Below are 19,932 nucleotides of genomic sequence, written 5' to 3'. Positions count from 1 at the left end.
CTTAGTTTTTTTTTAACTTACTTACTTGTTACTTATTCAGTCTCTCGTTCAAACTCTCAAACCAGAGTTGGTGATTGTTGGAACAGTAGAAAGAGGTAAAGCGAGGTAAAATTACTGTTGTCTGACTGGAGTCTGGTAGCTTTGAGGACTGGATATTAGCTGTATGTATTGTACGTTCAAAAATTATAATAAGTGTCCAAATCCCTGTTGATTTTATTTATTATATATTCACTTTGGAGCTGTCAATCGATTACATTTTTAATCGCACATTTTTTTATCTGTTCAAAATGTACCTCAAAGAGAGATTTGTCAAGTATTTAATGCTCTTATCAACATGGGAGTGGGCAAATATGCTGCTTTATGCAAATGCATGTATTAATTTATGTTTGGAAATCAATTAACAACACGAAACAATGACAAATATTGTCCAGAAACCCTCACAGGTACTGCATTTAGCATAAACAATATGCTCAAATCATAACATGGCAAACTCAAGCCCAACAGGCAACAACAGCTATCGTGGGTATAAGTGGGCATGTCTGTAAAGGGGAGACTCGTGGGTACCCATAGAACCCATTTTCATTCATTTCTCCATCGCAACAAGCTAGTATAAGATAAGATATTAAGATAAGATATTCCTTTATTAGTCCCACAGTGGGGAAATTTGCAGTGTACAGCAGCAAAGGGGATAGTGCAGAAAGAAGAAGTATCAGTAAAAACAAAAAGCAAGGTACAACACATTAAAAAAAGCAAAACAATAATGTAACAAAATATGAACAATTTAAATAGGAGGAAATATAAAAATGTCGTATGTCAGCATGTCAGCATGACATTGAAAAACTGAGCTACAACCTAAAAACATCAAGTTTCGTAAATGCATTAGAGAAATTATCGGCATTTAAATGAATTGCGTTAACGCATTATATTCACGTTAACAGCTGTAATTCACTCCAACGCACATCACATAGCATCGCACTGGAAAAGGGGGGAAAATTAGCATGTCCACCACTGCCGATCAGAGCTGGAGCCCATAGATAGCCGTGACTACTGTAGAGTCATTTGTCCTGGGAATGAATGCCGATTGTACCCACTTAAGAAAAAAGCCAGATGTTAGTAGGTGTGAGTGGGTTTTTTCTCCAGTGGGAAAGGGGCTTTATTTATCATTTGACATAAAGATCTTGCCTGATGCAGTTTCAGTTGACACCCTAGTGAAGGCTGAACTTTTCAGATTGTCATTTTTTATTACAGAATACAGTTTTCTCTCACAGTCAGTACAAAAACTTACTACTTAATCTTTCTTTTTCCACAGTCAACTTGCTCCCAAGCATGATCCCAGCTCTTGTTAACTGACAGCATAAATGACAGATTTTATCACTGAGATAGACACCTCAAGGCAACGAGGAGATGGGTTGGGATCACATCAGGAAAGGGTCACTGTTTCTCAGAAAACTGTGTCATAACTCATATTGACCCGGAATTTTTCAATGACAGATTTTGCTGCAAAAAGGAAACAGCTGCAAACCAATTATAGGTTAAGAAAAGCAATAATATCTTACACGTTTGTTTAAAAAAACAGCCAAACACTCCATCAGTTTGATATGATATAATATGATATGAAATGATATGATATGAGTTGATATGATATGAGTTTAGCCCTTTTATTGAGCTTTAGCGGTGCATATTACTGAACAAAGTTGTAATTACAAATGAATTGTCACACAGACAGTTATGTGGCCTTCGGGGCCCCTGAGTGCCTGGGTTCTGGGTTCTGGGTTCTGGGTTCTGGGTTCTGGGTTCTGGGTCCTGGTTACTGGGGGGTGTTGCCCACTTTTACCAGGACATTTAGTCAGCATCAACCTCAGCAATTACTTTAGTGGTCACAGTGCTATCATAATCAAAATTAAGTGTAATAAACCCAAATAATACTTTAATGGTGGCCCCAGGAAACAAACAGAAACAATGCTGCTCTCCATGGACAGAAGAACACTCGTATTTTCAGACATTCGGAATAAAAAGCGAGCTGCTGTACGAGTCTTTGTCCTCATCTTCGCCATCACCCTTTTGTTCCTCCAGAAGTTTATCCAGGAGGTTTGGGGAATCCGCCTCTAACCTTGGATCTTCATCCAGAGACTGGCCTTGTGGCTCAGGGTCCAGTTGGTGTTCTGAACGCTGCGGGAGGTCCAGTATCTGCGGATGAGGGTGATCTACTACACCCTGAGCCTCCAGTTGAGGGATCATGGTGGTCAAAGACATGGACAAGGGCATGTGGACCAGAGGTGACCCGGGCAGGGCTGCGGAGCCGGGGGCGAACTGGACCCCCGGGTTCGGCATGGTGGATATGGTGGTGATGGGCTGGGCCCAGGGGAGGTAGGTAAACCCTGAGTCTGGGAGCTCCATCTGAGGGAGGGAGCCTGGTGCTGGGCCCATAGGTATGGTCTGAAACAACAACAAATGACTAAAAGGTTCATGTTGAAAGGAATTTCAACTAGCAAAAACACAAACATTTGCTCAAAACTGCAATTGCCTGTCTTGTTGAGATCGACAGTGTGAAGAGATTGACCTTTTTGAACTGAACTAACAACGCTTTAGGTCAGTGACCCGGTACAGGTCCACGCAGTGTATACCATGGAACAAAGATGTGATCTACCCGACCCCACTGGTCCGTGTGACCAGTGTTTCACTACTAGCTACTGGCCGATAGCCGGTTGTTTGGGAACAGAGACGTTAATACATCCACCACGGTACAGGCTTACAGCATACAGCCCATGGGTGTATTATAAGATAATAAAAGTGATGAATTACAGCCCATATATCCATTATTACAGCCGCATACAGGAAGCTGGCAGAACGGGATATGTCATATGAGCGTGCAGGGCGGTGCAGACCCGTGGGTCTGATGCACGTTCATTATGCCGAGGAAAATAACTCTAGATTCAGCCATTAATTAATTTGACAAATTTGAGGACATACTGATTTAAATGAGGGCTATTTAATTGTTCGTATTGGGAAGCTGATTTACCTAAAAACTGATTTACCTATTTATATGATGTCTCTTCGTACATCCATGGCCACAGACTCATTGGCATTTTCAGTCCAAAATGGTGGCAGCGCTACCTCAGCGCCATCTAGCGGCTGTTTCGTCTCTTTGCTTCAATACTCTTTGCTAGAACTGAGTACATCCAGTCTTCCAGTTTTTTACTTTAACTTACTGTAATAACAGGAATACGCAACACGTGCAGAACAGTTTCATCGGTTGTTGAGCTCAATATTTAAAGTTGCATCACTTCCTGTTGATGGAGAAATGATGATGATGGAACCCAGGATTTTTCCTCTTTCAAATACCCCTAGAGATTTAGTCCAGCCCAGTCGCACAGCAGTTCGTGAAATAGTCACAAAATTTAACGTATTGATTGATGTACATAGACACAAATTTCCAATTTTTTTCGTGATGGTCAGCACAAAATCAATTTGTATGTAGTCCACGTAATTGTGAACCGGGAAGTATAGAGAACGGCAAATTCCACATCGAGAAAGGGTGGGGGTGGATGGTTGGGTCAAAAAACACAGGACTTTCGCCGAGGAGACCGGTGTTTGTGTCCCGTGTGAAACCAGCAGTCAAAGTTGATTTATTTGTCACATAACTTCTGTACTTAAGTTACAGCACTTCCGGTGTTATTTTAATCCAAACCACAATCTTTTCCTAAACCTAACTAAGTAGTTTTGTTGCCTAAACCTAACAGAGTCGATCTATTCCTAAACCTAACTAAATAGTTTTATTTTGAAAAGAATGACACATGCGTCACGTGTTGATGGACATTCGTAGGGAAAAAAAGGGAAATTCGTATCAATGTACACGAATCAAGTAGATTCAATTTCGTAACTATTTCACGAACTGCTGTGAGACTGTGTTGTTCTTTCCAGGTAAAACATTAAGCACACTTTTGTTCACATGCAGAGTTCTCTCCTACTCACCCCAAAGTTAGTGAGCAATGGTGCGTGTGTGTAGGTGAGCATGGTGTAGCTGGGACACAAAGTCTGCATGTACACATCGGCAGTGAGGGTGGGGGCCTGTGAGTAGGCCAGAGTCTGAGCTGAAGGGTCATGCTGGTGGTAGTCAGATGAAGACCAGGGTGTCACAGCAGTCTGCAGGCCAGCGCCGGCGGCAGGTGGTGCAGCTCTCCATCCTGCACACTGCTGCAGCCCTCCATCACCGACTGCAGTCGACGGCTCAGCTGGGGAGCCGCCGGCAACGTCAGAGCCAAACATGCCTGATTTTTGGAAGAGATGTTTGAACGTGAGTCTTCAAAGACAGGCAGAGACACATGCTTTTACTTAACAAGAATCAATTTGTGCCAGGTGACGCTCAAATGCAGCTGTTAGGAATGAACATGTACCTTGTGTGTATGATGACGGGTTGTTGTGTGTGACCACATCCTGAAAAAAAAGATTAAAAAAGTGAGTTCGGCATGTCAATATTTTTCAGTAGAACAGTAACCACGTGTTGCTGCTGTACAACTATAGTCTACACTGCAATGTTGACATATAAATATACAGTATTTACACATGTACCGTCCAAGCAGGTGGGAGCAGCGGCTGAGTCGAGGTTGTAATTAAAGTGTGTTTGTGTGTGTTAGAGATGCAAGCCCGAATTTGTTAGTGTATTCACATACAGGTACGGTCTTCCAAGGGTTTGTGCAAAATCATCTTTATTAATTAATCCATGTGTAATTAGAGCTCAATTTTGATAGATTTTTAGCATGATAAAACATTTAAAAATATGAGATAAATTGATCTGTTTGCAGAAATCCAAATGCAAGAAAACACTTTTTAAAAGCCAAGCCGGATAGATAAAAAACAAGTTAAAGCTTAATTCTGTCTCGTAATTGTGTCTATTTACTGCTCTAATGTATAATCTGTATCATAGATACATAGATAGATAGTAACTTTATTGATCCCGAGGGAAATTCAAGAAAGAGATTCAAGAAATTCATTGCATCATCGTACATTTATGTTCCGCACTGGTAATGGATATATTTAATTACATATCTGTGATCCTCAAGATTATACGTTAGAACTCAACGAGGCGGAACACAATGGATAAATGTTTTCCACAAAGCACAATTTCCTGTAAACTTCCAAACTGCAATTTAATAATTGATCATATTGCGTGAGTGGATATAATAATCCCTGAGGGCACAACAGACACAGTTGTCTCACACCATAACAGCTTGTTCAAAGAGAGAGGGTGGAGTCCAGCTGCACCCACAGATGGAGGTAGATTAGGAGGACTAGTAACAATTCTCAGAATGTCCAAAGATCTGACAAGTAGAGATTATATTTCTAAAAAAGATCCCAGACTGAAGTAAAAAACAATAAAAAATTGAACTCTGAAAACCTTATCCTCAAAGGATAGATTCACAAGTCTTAATAAAATGCTGGCATGCCCATATGAACATATGAAAGTGTTATTATCTCCACCAGGCGTAAGTCTGGTAAGAAACCTTTAATTCAAGTGTTCGGAGAGAACACTAGACTTCTGCACCTCCTCATGGCTCTGTTTTCAGGCCCGTGACAGGAGACTTTGACCAATCACAGGTCATTTCAGAGAGAGAGCGTTCCTATTGGCTGTATTCTGGCTGGTGGGCGGTGCTTGGTATTTCTTCAACAGATCTCAACATGGGCTGCCGGGTCACAAACTTTCTAAGTCACTGCTAAACAGTACATGACAAGCTGTTTCTGAAAACATTTGAGGAGAGAAATAGGCATTACAGTAACAGAATATTGATTCATATTTGCTCAGCGCTGCCTAGTTTGACCTTTTGGTCGGAGTTTGTGAGTGATTGACAGCTGGCTCTCATAGACGGCAGCTGGACGGCAGACTCCAGATCAGCTCTGATTGGTTGTTTTCCTCCAGTCTATGAAATCTTGCAGATGCCGTTAGGAGCATCGGAGGACACAGAGGAACATGATTTTTTTCAGATTACCTGTCTCATGTTCTACTGTCAGGATATAGTAAATCACTTTTTTTTTTAATCATATTTGCTCCATTTCTACCCACTGCAGCTTTAACACCACGGTTGTCTTTTCCTAAGTCCTTATGAATTCTCCTTCTCATCGTTCCTTGACTTCATGATGTTTTTCATCGAGGTCAAAGAAGGAATGAGAGAGGCAGCAGTGACAGTGACGGTCCTGACAGCTAGTGTCAGTAGTGTCCGTAGGCAGCCAGCAGGGCATATGAGGTCAGATGCCGAAAAGACTGCAGAGGAGCTGGTTAGTGTTACAGCTCTGACAGCAGGTGGAGAGTGAAGGCGCTCTGTCGTGACACCAAACACTAAATTCATCCAATGTCACTGCACTTGAAAAATGAATCTGACGCTGAAAATAAACAACCTTTTCACATTTGGTCCTTGAAAAAAGGACACTGGGTTACTGTTACGGTTCAGTTTTAATAACACCAATAATACCGTTTGTGGTTATGAACGTGCTGACTGTGTTTACTGTAAACTGATTGCACTTCAACAAAGCACCATGGCAAATACAAGGATCTCAAACCAAAGCTCTGTGGCTAAACAATAATCCTTTGTACAATATGTCAGCAAATCTGCAACAAAAAAAAAAGACCCGCCCTCTGATGGGCTAGGGTTAACCCCTTAAAACTCTGACAGCCCGCCGTTGTTGCGGGCGGAAGGCGGCTAAATAACGCTACAAAGTTACACTAAATTTTGGCCAGGAAAAACTGACATGTCCATTTTCAAAGGGGTCCCTTGACCTCTGACCTCAAGATATGTGAAAGAAAATGGGTTCTATGGGTACCCACGAGTCTCCCCTTTACAGACATGCCCACTTTATGATAATCACATGCAGTTCGGGGCAAGTCATAGTCAAGTCAACACACTGACACACAGCTGTTGTTGTGCAGCTGTGGCTGCAATTTACCATGTTATGATTTAAGCATTTTTTTTATGCTAAATGCAGTACCTGTGAGGGTTTCTGGACAATATTTGTCATTGTTTTGTGTTGGTAATTGATTTCCAATAATAAATATATACTTACATTTGCATAAAGCAAGCATATTTGCCCACTCCCATATTGATAAGAGTATTAAGTACTTGACAAATCTCCCTTTAAAGAAATAGGTCAACATTTTTTAAGAAATATGCTTATTTGATTTCTTGCTGGGAACAGTGATAGAGCTAAATATGAAGGTGCTGGTTAACTTAGCATAGCATACAGACTAAAAACAGAGGGAAGTAGCTCGCTTGGCTCAGACCAAAAGTTGGAAAACATGTGCCTGCCAGCACTTCTCAAGCTCACTAATTAACTTGTCACACATCATGTGTTTTTTATGTGCCCTGTCAAGAAATAGTCCCTGCATGTAAAACCATTGTTAAACCACTATTATAATTTGGTTTTTGTACATTTTTGCATGTTTTTTTTTTACATGTTTGTCTTCGTAGCGTACACATCATCTAGCTTTTGACAAGAAAATAAAGTTTCCATAATGTCAAACTATTCAGGAACGCAGTATACTCCAGTGATTAACAACGTGGGATTCATTTAAAAACTCTGGTTGAAAGCTGGAGAGGCGCCCCAAGGATCCTCCTTAAAGATCAAAAGTACACAAGGGAAATGATATTCTCAGAAACAGAAGTAAACCGAGCTTAAAGAACCCGACAAGGATGCCAAAGGGAGTTTCAAAATCCATTTTTCCTGTTCCACGGAAAAGCTGTTACGTTTTCCAGTCCATCAGAAGATAACACACACTCAGTATGTCATGTTATTTCTCTCTTATCAAAGGGTGTGTATGAGGGGAGTTTGTACATGTGTGTGTGTGTGCATGTGCTGTAGTGTGCGTGTGTGTGTGTGTCTTCTCCTGGTCTGGTAGGTGTAATAAATAGCAAGTGGGAGGGCTCTTTGGCAAGGCTGCAAGTAATTTTGCATAGGGCTGTGTGCCCAGCCCTGGAGCCATGCAGGGAATGGCTGCAACTGTCATGGAAAAACACCTGGATTATATAAGGACAATCCTTCCCCCCCCTCCCTCCCCCCCCTCACCCTGGGGTAGGCTTTGGGTCCTGACTGCTCACATCTGGATGACCCCCACGGGAGCCCCTTTCTTTCAGCTCTTCAAAATGTCATCTATAACTTGTTCAATAATGTTCCAGTTGGGGGGAAAAAAATGACTCCCCACAGAACAATCTACATCTGTTGTGTTGCAGCGTCTGCTCGATAAAGACCACTTTTGCAACCAGCACTATGCATCCGGATGTTCGGCCCATACGCATTTCTTTTGATCTCCGCAGTAACCCGCCTGCTGCAGAAAGTATAAAGATCATTGACTACATTCTGACAGTTCTGATGGGTGAGGAATGTCAGCCTGGAGACTAATGGTGGTAAATCATCAAAACGCAATAAAGGAAATGCAACACGTTATTCTGACATGATTGGGTACATCAAAGAGAAAACTGGAAAAAAAATATATTATTAAAAAAAAAAAAAGAAAAAACGTTCATGAACTTGACAAGAAATGTCTGTGGTTGTTTTTCAGACGAATACATTGAAAAGTAATTCCGCTCCTACTACCGCTACTTTATATTTTCAGTATCAGGTTTGAAATGTTTTTATTAGTCCGACAGCTCCTAATCCTGAGCAAACATTGCTCCATACACTGTAACTGCTGCTACAGTAAATCCTGTGCATATTTGTTTAATGACTAATGATGCTGTGATAAATGTACAAGGAAGTTGCAGTATTTGCAAGGCTTTTTCGGGAAGGGATTTTCTTTGGAAAGGGTGGAGGGCTCCACATGTTCCCAAAACTGGTGGGAAACTTTGTTTAAAATGTGCTAGTATGTAAATGTATTCTGAAGATTTGTTTTACTTAAAGTGGCAGTAGGCAGTATATTTTTGGCATCATTGGGCAAAAATTCCATGATAACCTTTCAGCATATTGTAATTCAAGTGTTCTGAGAGAAAATTAGACTTCTGCACCTCCTCATGGCTCTGTTTTCGGGTCTTAAAAAATCTTTACCAATCTTTTACCAATCACAGGTCATTTCAGAGAGAGAGAGCGTTCCTATTGGCTGTGCTCCAGCTGGTGGGCGGCGCTTGGTATTTCCTTAACTGTTCTCAACATGGCTGCCGGGTCACAAACCTTCTCATTTTACAGCTAAACAGTACACTACAAGATGTAAATAGACATTACAGTAACAGAATATTGATTCATATTTGATCAGCGCTGCCTAGTTTGACCGTTTGATCGGAGTTTGCGAGTGATTGACAGTCGGCTCTGTCTGTGAAATCTTGCAGATACCATTAGGAGCACCGGAGGACAGAGAGGCACATGATTTTTTTCAGATTACCTGTCTCATGCACTGCTGTCAGGATATAGTGACAGTTTTATAAAAATAACTAATTTTAATCCTATTTGCTCCATTTCCACCCACCAGAGCTTTAAATGTACATACTCATTTTAAATGTCAAAACTGAGTAAAAATGATTTAATGTGTAACTGATAAAATGCATCATGTATGTCATGTGTCATGGTGTCCTCACCGCAGTAGGGGGCGCTGTCTTGGTGCAGTGTGGCTCCAGACTTCTCTTCCTCCTCAGCAGCTCTTTGACCGGGTCTCGGACTCGGACACCTTGGTACGGTCTGGACCTGGCCAGTGCTGATGATGGTGCTAGAGAGGCCAGAAACAGAAAGAAAGAAAGAGAGAGACATCTAGTTTAATTTAATTACATCCTCTTGAAAACAGACACTGGCCTCTCATTTGAAGTAAGGTGATAGATATAAGCCTATTGCTATATGGGCTGCTGCTGCATAGTTTTTATCATTACAATAAGAAAAAGAACTATGGAAACACAAATGATTGATACTTTCTGTCATATGATGCTGTCAAGATGTGATTTACAGTGTTACAGGGGCGTCATGAAAGTCTACTAAGTGAACTAAATTACAAATGCATCGCATGCATAAATTAAAGCAGCAGTAGGCAAGATTGGAACAAATATGATTAAAAGAAGATTTCCCAGCTCGGAGGAAAAGAATCACTCAGAGCCGAGCTGGAGCCTTGCTTTCTCTGAGCAGCTGTCAATCACTCGCAAGCTCCAATCAAATGGTCAAACTAGGCAGCGCTGATCAAATATGAATCAATATTCTGTCACTGTAATGCCTATTTCTCCCCATGATTGTTTTCAGAAACATCTTGTATAGTGTACTGTTTAGCTGTAAAATGAGAAGTCTGTGACCCAGCAGCCATGTTGAGATCAGTTGAGGAAATACCACCCACCAGCCGGAGCAAACTGTCTCATTTTACAGCTAAACAGTACACTACAAGATGTTTCTGAAAACATTTGAGGAGAGAAATATAGCATTACGGCATTACAGTAACAAAATAGTAATTCATACTTGATCAGCGCTGCCTAGTTTGACCGTTTGATCTGAGTTTGCGAGTGATTGACAACTGCCTCCGTTGAATGAACAGCCAATAGGAACGCTCTCTCTCTCTCTCTCTGAAATGACCTGTGATTGGCCAAAGTCTCCCTTCACAGGCTAGATTTTTTTAAAGCCTGAAAACAGAGCCATGAGGAGGTGCAGAAGTCTAGTTTTCTCTCAGAACACTTAAATTACAATATGCCGAAAGGATATTATGGAATTTTTGCCCAATGATGCCAAAACATTCTGCCTACCGAAGCTTTAAGAAAATCACACCGCAATCGAAAAAATATTGTGAATCTTGCATAAGGATCATGATGCAACAGCCACCCACACTATGAAATGTATTCCGTCCAAAACAGCTAAATAATATAATTAATAACTTCTTGACTTAAATCTCAATTTGGTCACATCACCACACAGGTTGCAACCAAGCCATAACCATCCTCTCTGTCCATAATTGTTATTGAAAGCGTGGGTCAAATGATTATGAGCAATTGTGATACTTCTAAATGACTGTTCTTGCAAAGCATCATAATATGAGGTCTTATAATGTTTCGGTAATGCATTATAGATATGGGTTTCATTTCAGCATTGGTAAAAGTTATTCATTGTCTCACATCCAACACAACAAAATATATCAGTAGTATTTATTTGGTTGCAATTTAATATCCATGGTGGCACCAGCTGTGGTTGCTGTTGATTTATGAACCAGTGCACTCATTAGAGATAACAGTTTTTTAAAATGTATTTATTTATTTATTTATTTATTTATTTATCTATTTATTTATTTATTTATTTATTTATTTATTTATTTTTATCGTTATTTTATTATTTTTCTTTTTTATTTATCTATTTATTTATTTATCTATTTATCTATTTATATATTTTTAACAATTGCACCATCAGCTCAACGTAGTCTTAAACAGCTGTCTGTCTGTGCATAATGTCTGTTTCCTGTCTGTTTTTACTTGTCAATATCAAAAGGCCTTTCGTGGATTAATGAAGTTGTGTTGAATTGAAAGTTTATTGTCTCTTCCAGGTAACAACAACATCAAAAAGGTTTTCTGTGCTCATTTGAATATTGATATAATATATAAGCATCAGTATTCAGTGTCCTCTGGAGCCACCCTGTCAGCGACCTCAGGCAGTATGGTCTCCCAGTAGGTCGAAATGTTTACAACCGATGACTCCCTGCAAGTATAAGCATGAGCAGAACTCTAATCTGACAGAGAGGGCCTCTTTTGAATAAACTCAAAGCAACAGTACTGTACATGTCACACTGCAGTTAATGCCATCAGTCAGTACAGCCCGAGGCGACAAAGACATTGAGAGTGATGGCGTTTCTGCCCGCTGCACTGCAGCAGTGTGAGCTCTCTGCAGATGGAGGGTGATCTTCATACATGCACCAAAACACTGCCCTTCAAGACAAGAGACCATAACTCACCAGTGTAGAACTGAGAAAAAGTACTATAACGTTTTTTGTTGTCCAGCCAAATGAATTATGGGCAGAATATTTGAAATGTGACAATTCTTCTTTTTTAAATGAAGTAAAAAATGAATAAATCTGGAGCTCAAACTTGACCTTTAACTCTTATTTGGAAGTTAAGGTACTCTGCCTTTGCATTGTCTGCAAAGTTATAAGGGGTCATGCAAAGGCAAAACTTCAATTTGATTACTCACTTAGTCGCTGATTACTATATAAAATCAGTATGTATGATAATATCTACATAAAATATAGTGATTATGGCACAATTAGGCTGTATATAATATAAGCATTAATGTAATATAATGTATTTTGGTCATAAACTAAAGTATTGGGCAAATTAAAATTTTGACCTGAGGGTGGTGCTAGATGAAAAGTTAAAGCATCACCAAAGTCATTAGAATCCATCCTCTCGGGACCTTAAATCTGGAGCATATTTCATGACAATCCACCCAACAGTTGTCAAGTTATGCCACTAAATAACAAAAAAGTCAACCTGCTGGTGGCGCTAGAGGAAAAGTCACTGGATCACCAAAGTTGTCAGAGTTCATCCTCTGAGGATCATGAATGTCTGTACAAATCAATCCAAAGCAATCCATTCAATAGTTGTTGAGATCTTTCAGCCTGGACCAAAGTGTTGGATCGACCAACCGACCAGCTATAACTTACAGACTGACACCGCTGCTGCCGCTAGCACGGCTAAAAATGCATAGTGTGAATAGGATGCATAATGTTTCCCGTAGCCGGCAGGCGCAGACAATCGCAGCCACCTTGGTGAACCAATGGATGTGTTATGAACTCTGTGACACAACGGCACCGATAAGTATAAATTGCAAACTCAGTTCTTTGTAGATGATTTAGTAGTATTTAGTAATACTAGCTCACAACTTTGACATAAATTATTAGGCCTAAAGTATCTTGATTTCAACATTAACCTGTCATTTGAGTCAATTAAAGGAAGGATAAAAGAGTCTGCACACGTTTTGCTAAAGGGCTATTAGATTATAATTGCAAAGACCTAAGCAGCTGGTAGACGTCTCATACGATGCTGAAAAGAAAATTACAGTACTCTTGTACTGATGCCACACACAAACTCACATCAATCTAAAGTGACAGATAGTATCATAACAAAAGGTCAAATGTTCATTGGTTTGACAGTGTTCTGCTAACCAGCCATCTGCAGCTAATGAGACCCTCTGGCATTTTAGTTTCTGCTGCAAAGCTGCACCAGATTTTTATGAAACATTAACTCTTGTCCTGTTCGTCCAAAATCACAAAGTCAGACTGACATATAGAGGAGCGTCCCATACGGCCTAACTTAAATGTGCTTTGGTGTGATCACTGATGGGAAATCTCTGCCGATAGGAACTGACATAAACAGATCTTAATACATCAATCCTGGAGATTTCTCTTTTGGTGGAGTTGGCAAAATCCTGTGGCAATTTCCGTCAAGTGTGATTTAATAATTATTGCATGAGGTTCATTTAACGCGAAGTGTGCATTGCTGAATGTTACGGAGGGATTGCCAGCAAGAACGCACGGAGGAGGGTGACCTCTGGTCCAGACTGCTGCTGTTTCTGCCCTCTACTTAACCTCTGTTGTTAGGCTGGGGATGTCTTACCAGTAAATTGTCCAGATTCCTATCTGCAGCTAATTCATTTGCCTGCACAGGTCAGACAGGATAAGTGGCCCTCTCTAGAAACAAACACAATGGCGTGATAATGTACCATGTACAGACAAGTCAATGATGCCTAACAGAAACGGGGCACTGGAAACACAATTGACAGTTCGCCAAGCCCCACCCCCTCTAAGCTTTCTGTTCATGCATAGCACATTTTACAGTAACGGTGGTAGATTTATTGCTCAAAATTCTCAGCACTTTATAGAACAATGGGTCCTTGATTTCAGACGGAGGTAGAGCAGTCTTCTCATTCCTAGCTGTCAACTCAGTCTGCTGAAATGACAACTGTGGCGAGCAGATTTAATCGACTGTAGCTAGCTCGCTAATTAAACTAACATTGGCTCCATGCCTTGGAAATGTGAAAGGATCTTAAATAAACACTTGATGTCTACATATGTGATATGACGCTAAAAGACTGAGGCTAAAGCTAACTGGTTCCAGGTATAGGCAACAAAGTCAGCATCCTCACAATGGAGTTGCCAACCGTCCCTTAAAATAAGGAATTATCCCGTAATTGGAAACTAAAAGACATGTTCCGTATTTTTTAAAATCAATTCAGTGCAAATGGAGACAAATATTACACGTTAGACTAAACAGAATAGTCAAGAAGAAACATTGAAGAATTGATCATATATTGCAGTGTAGAGCTACTTAGTCCTAGTATTATAAGTCTGATATGAGACTCTAGTTTGGCTGCTTAGCTCATATATTTGAAAAAAAAAAAAGCAAAGCAGAGTTTCGATTTGTGCTTTTTTGGTTTTATTTTCAAAGGGTATGTTTCACTTTTAACGTTACAAAAGAATGACGACTAACCTATGTCTTTGGTGAACATATGTAACAAGTGTGGCTGGAATTGCTGGAGTGTAAATATCCCTAATTCAATTAATTAAGGGCTGACATTATAAAACACTCTGATATAGTAGCATCCAGGACCAAATATTAATAAATGTGTTTTCTTTGGTGTATAATCACCTGACAATAAGAATTGTTGTATTTTTGTTATCTTAGAATGAGACATTTACATTTACATAGGGAGTGGGTCCTCTTCCGGCCGCCATGTTTCTACAGTATCCCAGAATGGACAAACCAACCAAACACTGGCTCTAGAGAGAGCCTTTCGCGTTTTCACGTCTTCGCGTCGACCACCGTATAGTTCTCTTACACGCTGGGCACACGGAAGAAGTTTCAATTTGTTGCAATCTGTAACCTCACCGCTAGATGCCGACAAATCCTACACACTGCACCTTTAAGTAAAAACACATAACACACTATTTAATCCATTCCTTATATGATCGTGTACTTGTTTTTGGTTATGGAAAGGCTAGAGGCAATAATTACAGTTGCTAAGCCGTGATTGCAAGTTGCTGTTTGGGGAAAGGGTTTATGGAAGTTTTTGACTCCATCCACTCTTAAAAATCTACTCAAACTGTCTGGTAATTGAGCTGTTTATATGTCTACAAGATATTCCTTCTTCTCAGTTCACTTGGAATTGGACAGTGTTCAGCAAGTTTTTCGTATCATGGTTTAGATCAAATACTGTCTAACTACGGAATTGCTGTAGGCCAGTATAGGTTGTCCCACGCCATCAGGAACAAAAGATTTGTAAAGATTCCTGGCAAAGATCTGAAGCAGTGAGAGGAGTTTGCTGCAAGCAAGGGTGTTGTAATCATTATATCCTGACAGTAGTGCATGAGACAGGTATCTGAAAAAAAAAAATGTTCCTCTGTGTCCTCCGGTGCTCCTAATGGCATCTGCAAGATTTCACAGATCAGAGGAAAATAACCAGTCAGAGCTGATCTGGAGTCTGCCGTCCAGCTTCCGTTTATGAGAGCCACGAGTCAATCACTCACAAACTCTGATCAAACGGTCAAACTAGGCAGCGCTGATCAAATGAATACAATTGAAATAAATATTATGTTACTGTAATGCCTATTTCTTTCTTCAATGTTTCATGTTGAGAACAGTTGAAGAAATACCAAGCACCGCCCACCAGCCGGAGCATAGCCAATAGGAACGCTCTCTCTCTGAAATGACCTGTGATTGGCCAAAGTCTCCCGATTTTTTAAAGCCTGAAAAAAGAGCCAAGAGGAGGTGCAGAAGTCTAGTTATCTCTCAGAACACTTGAATTACACTATGATGAAAGGTTATCATGGATTTTTTTGCCCAATGATGCCAAAAAATGTCTGCCTAGTGAAACTTTAAAGACTGGGGTTGGGAAAATGTATTGAGACAAAAGAGGATTTTTCATTACAGGTGTTAGATAGCTCTAGAATTTCTTTCCCTTGACACAAACGGTGTTTTACAATTGCTACTACTGGAAATATTTAGATAGAAAAATATCATAATCCAGCACTTTTTTATATATCTCTATATATAAAATATATCTATTTTTAAAGAACTTTTATTGTGAAAAAGTGTGCCCGATATACAGGAAGCTTGTTTAAAAAAAAAACCACACAAGGAAATAAATGCTACAGAAGGAAATCTTTGAACTGAACTCAAATGGACAGATGTTGTTGTCTTCCATTTCTCTGTTTGTATCAACCACACATGAACACACAGACAGACTCAAGGCGACTCAACCAACAGAAAAGAGGAAGCTCCACAGCTGTGCAGTATTTTACTGTGCTGCTGCCATTTTGCATATCAAGATTACAGCCCAATAGCAACACACAGCCAACATCCAAATGACCACCTTCCTCTTTCCAAAAGAGCCCGACACAACAGCTTCAATATGATCCTGACATGACTCTTTGCTTTTTCAAAAACAAAACAAAAAACTCCAGATTTTAACTTCAAAGTCGTTGTTGTAAATGACATGTTGTACGTTATTGGGGGGAAACCACTGAGCACCATTCACATCCATCCATTAGTTTGGGTTTTACATTTCTGATTAGCGAACAGTCAAATTAATTATGACAATTACAAATGTCCCAAAACACAGCAGCGGAAAGTCAAACAAGTTAAGCTAAATCAAATTCTTTCTCCCAGTAACAATCTCTGATTTACACTATTCAATCAGATTATTATTCTAAAATGACGTGGAGAAAAGAAAGAGCAATTACGTATTGCAAAGCTATATCATACTGGATTGCATTACACTGAACATATTATTATGTTCATATTATTGTGTTTACATCATAGAGTGACAAGAAATGCAGTGTACACAAACGAAACCATTTGAACAATTCAGTATTAGTTTGAAAAAAAAAAAATTAAAAACATCCTGCTGTTCTTTTACCTCTTCAATGAAATCAAAGCAGATATAAAATTATAATTCAAATCAATAGATTTGTTTCACATGACATAATATAATATAATATAATATAATATGATATAATATAATATAATATAATATAGGACAATCTGCATGAAACGAACGAGTATTCTTACGGCTTTTGACAATCATGTAAAGAAAACAGCAATGATGTTTTGTACTTACATTTCTCCCAGTGCATACTGCTTATCTGGATTATATCTTATAGTTAAACGGAAGAAAATCTAAGTGGCGGGTCGACTGACGTGCTTTATAACAGCCTGAAGCTGGCTAACAATCCCCCTGGGATGTCACGGCTCTCTCACCACAAATCTCCCTCATGCATCTAGTTTCGGTGCTGATACTATTTAAGATGAATCATAAATACAAGAGTTAAAACATTTTTTAAAAAGAGAAACAAAAAAGGCCCCAGAAATGGCACAATGAAACAGAAATGAAGACGACTAAAGAGAGAATGGCATAAATACGTTCAAATGTATCACAGACAAATAAAGGAAAATCAATTAGAATTTTGCTGATAATAATGTGTTTGTATGTGTATGACAGGCTCGTTCTCATTCCCAGGGCGTTAAATCAACGCACAAGCCACCCTTTAGCATCAGTAGAAATGAACTTGCATATTGGGGCTTGTTCAGGAGTCACATTGTTCATAATCAGCACCATTTTGAAATGAATCCTGAATTTACCAGTGGAGAGGAGCCAATATGGGATTGATATGAGCCCCACAGCCGGATCTGTCTGGCTGCCACTATCTGGCAGTGGTATTTTAAACACAAGAGTTTGACGACACTGACCTGTTTAGGCATGTGAGTAGAGAATTAGTCCAGCTTACAGTGTATGTACTGCATTATCAGATCTTGATAAGAGACTTCAGGCTTTAATTCATACCTCAACTGGAAAAATAGAGGTGAGTCAACATCTTCTTAAGGTTCATGTGCTGGTCAAAAATCACACCCACGTGTAGGCTATACAGCATAATCCAACATGTCAAAACTGAATCTTTCTTATATTGTTTGAAGGGAGTGGAAAACATAGATAGTGATCTAATATACTAATAAGTTGGGCATCCATTATGCAATAATAATTGATTGATAATCTATATGATATAGCAATGATAATAATAGTATAGTATAGCAGCACATTTTATAATAAGACAATAATAACACCATCAAATTACTAAGAAGAAAAAGATAAATAAATAAATTAATTGTAAAAATATACAAAACATACAAAATCCCATTGGTTATGATGGTGGAGACCAGAGCAACGATTGTGCGAGGTGTGTGGGGAAATGAGGTATTGGTAAGGGGAGAGGTTTAGAGAAGAGAGAGAGGGGGAAAAAAAGTAATGACGCACACATAAAGTATATATATATATATATATATATATATTTTTTTTTTTTTTTTTTTTTGGGTGACAGGGTGTATGTTTATTGTGGATGGTTCATAGGCAAAAAGACGTGATGAGTGAAATTGGTGAGGAAATTATGAATTAAGGGTGTCGATGAATGGATTCCAGATTATGTCAAAGTCGGCGATTTGTTTTTTTATGGAGGCAGATCATTTTTCCATTGATATGTAATCGATTAATAGATTTTTCCAAAGTGTAATATTGTTTTTGTGTCTTGATTTCCAGTTCATGAGGATAGTTTTCTTCTTTCTGCTGCCCTCTGATTGGCTGATCAGAGAAAAGTGTTTCCCGTAGCGATACACCTCTGCGTTTGGAGCTTTAGGTTCAGGTTAGGTTATGTCTATAGGCATAGCGGAAAGAACTGGTTGGCGTCAGGTTAAGGATTACAAAAGATCAGCCCGTTCGCACAAAAAAGCATATAAATGCCACAGTAATGCACAAGGCGTTTAGTGTACAATAAGTACGCCTTTCTTGATTTCCACGTGTCCTTTGTACGTCATGTATCCTGTACTGACTGCAATGTAAACGCATCCACGTGTAAATGCTGCGGTAAGAGTTAGTGACGTAGTATAAAAAGCAGGAATGTCCACTTATGGTTGGTGGGTGTATGGGGACAAACAAACGACGGACTTTTAACCAGCAGACCCATGTTCGAAACCGTTCCTGACCGGTGTTTTGCGCTGTTTTGCGCTGTTTTGTTAAGTTAGTGACATTTGTCATGCGACAATTGTCACGTTTTTTTTTTTTACATTTGTGAAGTGGTTTCCGTAGTTGTGTTACGTTGATTCCGTACGTGTTTTATTAAGTTTGCGTACTTATTTTAAGCCCAACCATAACATTTTCCCTTACCCTAATTAAGTGGTTTTCTTGCCTAAACCTAACTGCGGACGTTTGAGTGGCGCACAAATGACACAAAAAAGTGTGCGGAATGTCTGGGTAATTTATACGCCTTCCCATGAGACCAGGTTGAGAAGATGGCTGGTTGGGCTTAGGGATCAGGTTCAGGTTTAGGTAAGGGGGACTACACATCAACAGACACACAGACATTGACACAACACCTGCTCCCACTCCAAGGATTCTTAATCCGAAGAATCCACCGGAGCTCATCAGCGTTGCCAGTTGTACGATAATTATCATATTTATGTGATAATTTTGCCCTCTACAATGTACGATCAATAATGCCAAAATGCCATAATGTACCATTTGACCATTTGTGACACTTACAGTTAGTAGGCTGGTTGGTTTTAGTCTGCCCTGTCTCATTTTAATTCATTTCTGGATAGCAAAATATGGATCCTACATCTGTGTCCTCACGTGACCTCTTACCAGCCAATCGTAGGTTATGATGTTGATGAACATGACTAGCGAGCACGGCTGTTCTCTCTACCGCCGCTCATTTGAAGAGCTTGCACGAAAGATAGTTAAAATGCTGCATCCATGTAAAATAATAGTAGAGTTTATAGCTTAACCTTAAGTCTTTTCATGCAGAACAGGCTTCCAGTCGTGCTGTCTTGTAATTTAATTTTGTATCAGTAGGCTATTACAAAAAATTGCCAGACTGATGGAAATTGTTGCCTACTGAAGCTTTAAGTTGCAGCACTTCTGGTGCTAACTAAGTAGTTTTTGTCACGTAACTTCCGTACT

The 19,932-nt window shown here is 39.6% G+C and overlaps 1 protein-coding gene across 1 annotated transcript; it reads right to left on the bottom strand.

Annotated features, from left to right (window-relative positions):
• Window positions 1-1,644: 1,644 nt before the first annotated feature.
• Window positions 1,645-17,141, bottom strand: LOC119491149 (POU domain class 2-associating factor 1). The gene is made up of 5 exons (XM_037774853.1): window positions 17,044-17,141; window positions 9,552-9,679; window positions 4,395-4,434; window positions 3,973-4,268; window positions 1,645-2,436 (listed from the first exon to the last, which is right to left on the bottom strand). The coding sequence occupies exons 1-5, from the start codon at window positions 17,057-17,059 to the stop codon at window positions 1,996-1,998; spliced, it is 921 nt and encodes a 306-aa protein (XP_037630781.1). The 5' UTR covers window positions 17,060-17,141; the 3' UTR covers window positions 1,645-1,995.
• Between the last annotated feature and the right edge of the window lie 2,791 nt (window positions 17,142-19,932).

This window comes from Sebastes umbrosus, chromosome 7, assembly GCF_015220745.1.
Source record: "Sebastes umbrosus isolate fSebUmb1 chromosome 7, fSebUmb1.pri, whole genome shotgun sequence".
Lineage (NCBI taxonomy): Eukaryota > Metazoa > Chordata > Actinopteri > Perciformes > Sebastidae > Sebastes > Sebastes umbrosus.
Note: the sequence above shows the minus strand (reverse complement) of the source record. Positions and strands in the feature narration are given on the sequence as shown.

What these genes read in the sequence shown, in the direction of transcription:
- LOC119491149 (XM_037774853.1), bottom strand. An exon ending in AGACAGCGCCCCCTACTGCG is followed by an intron (nt 4,435 to 9,551) that starts GTGAGGACACCA and finishes CTTTTTTTTCAG; the next exon opens with GATGTGGTCACACACAACAA. An exon ending in CCCGTCATCATACACACAAG is followed by an intron (nt 4,269 to 4,394) that starts GTACATGTTCAT and finishes TCCAAAAATCAG; the next exon opens with GCATGTTTGGCTCTGACGTT.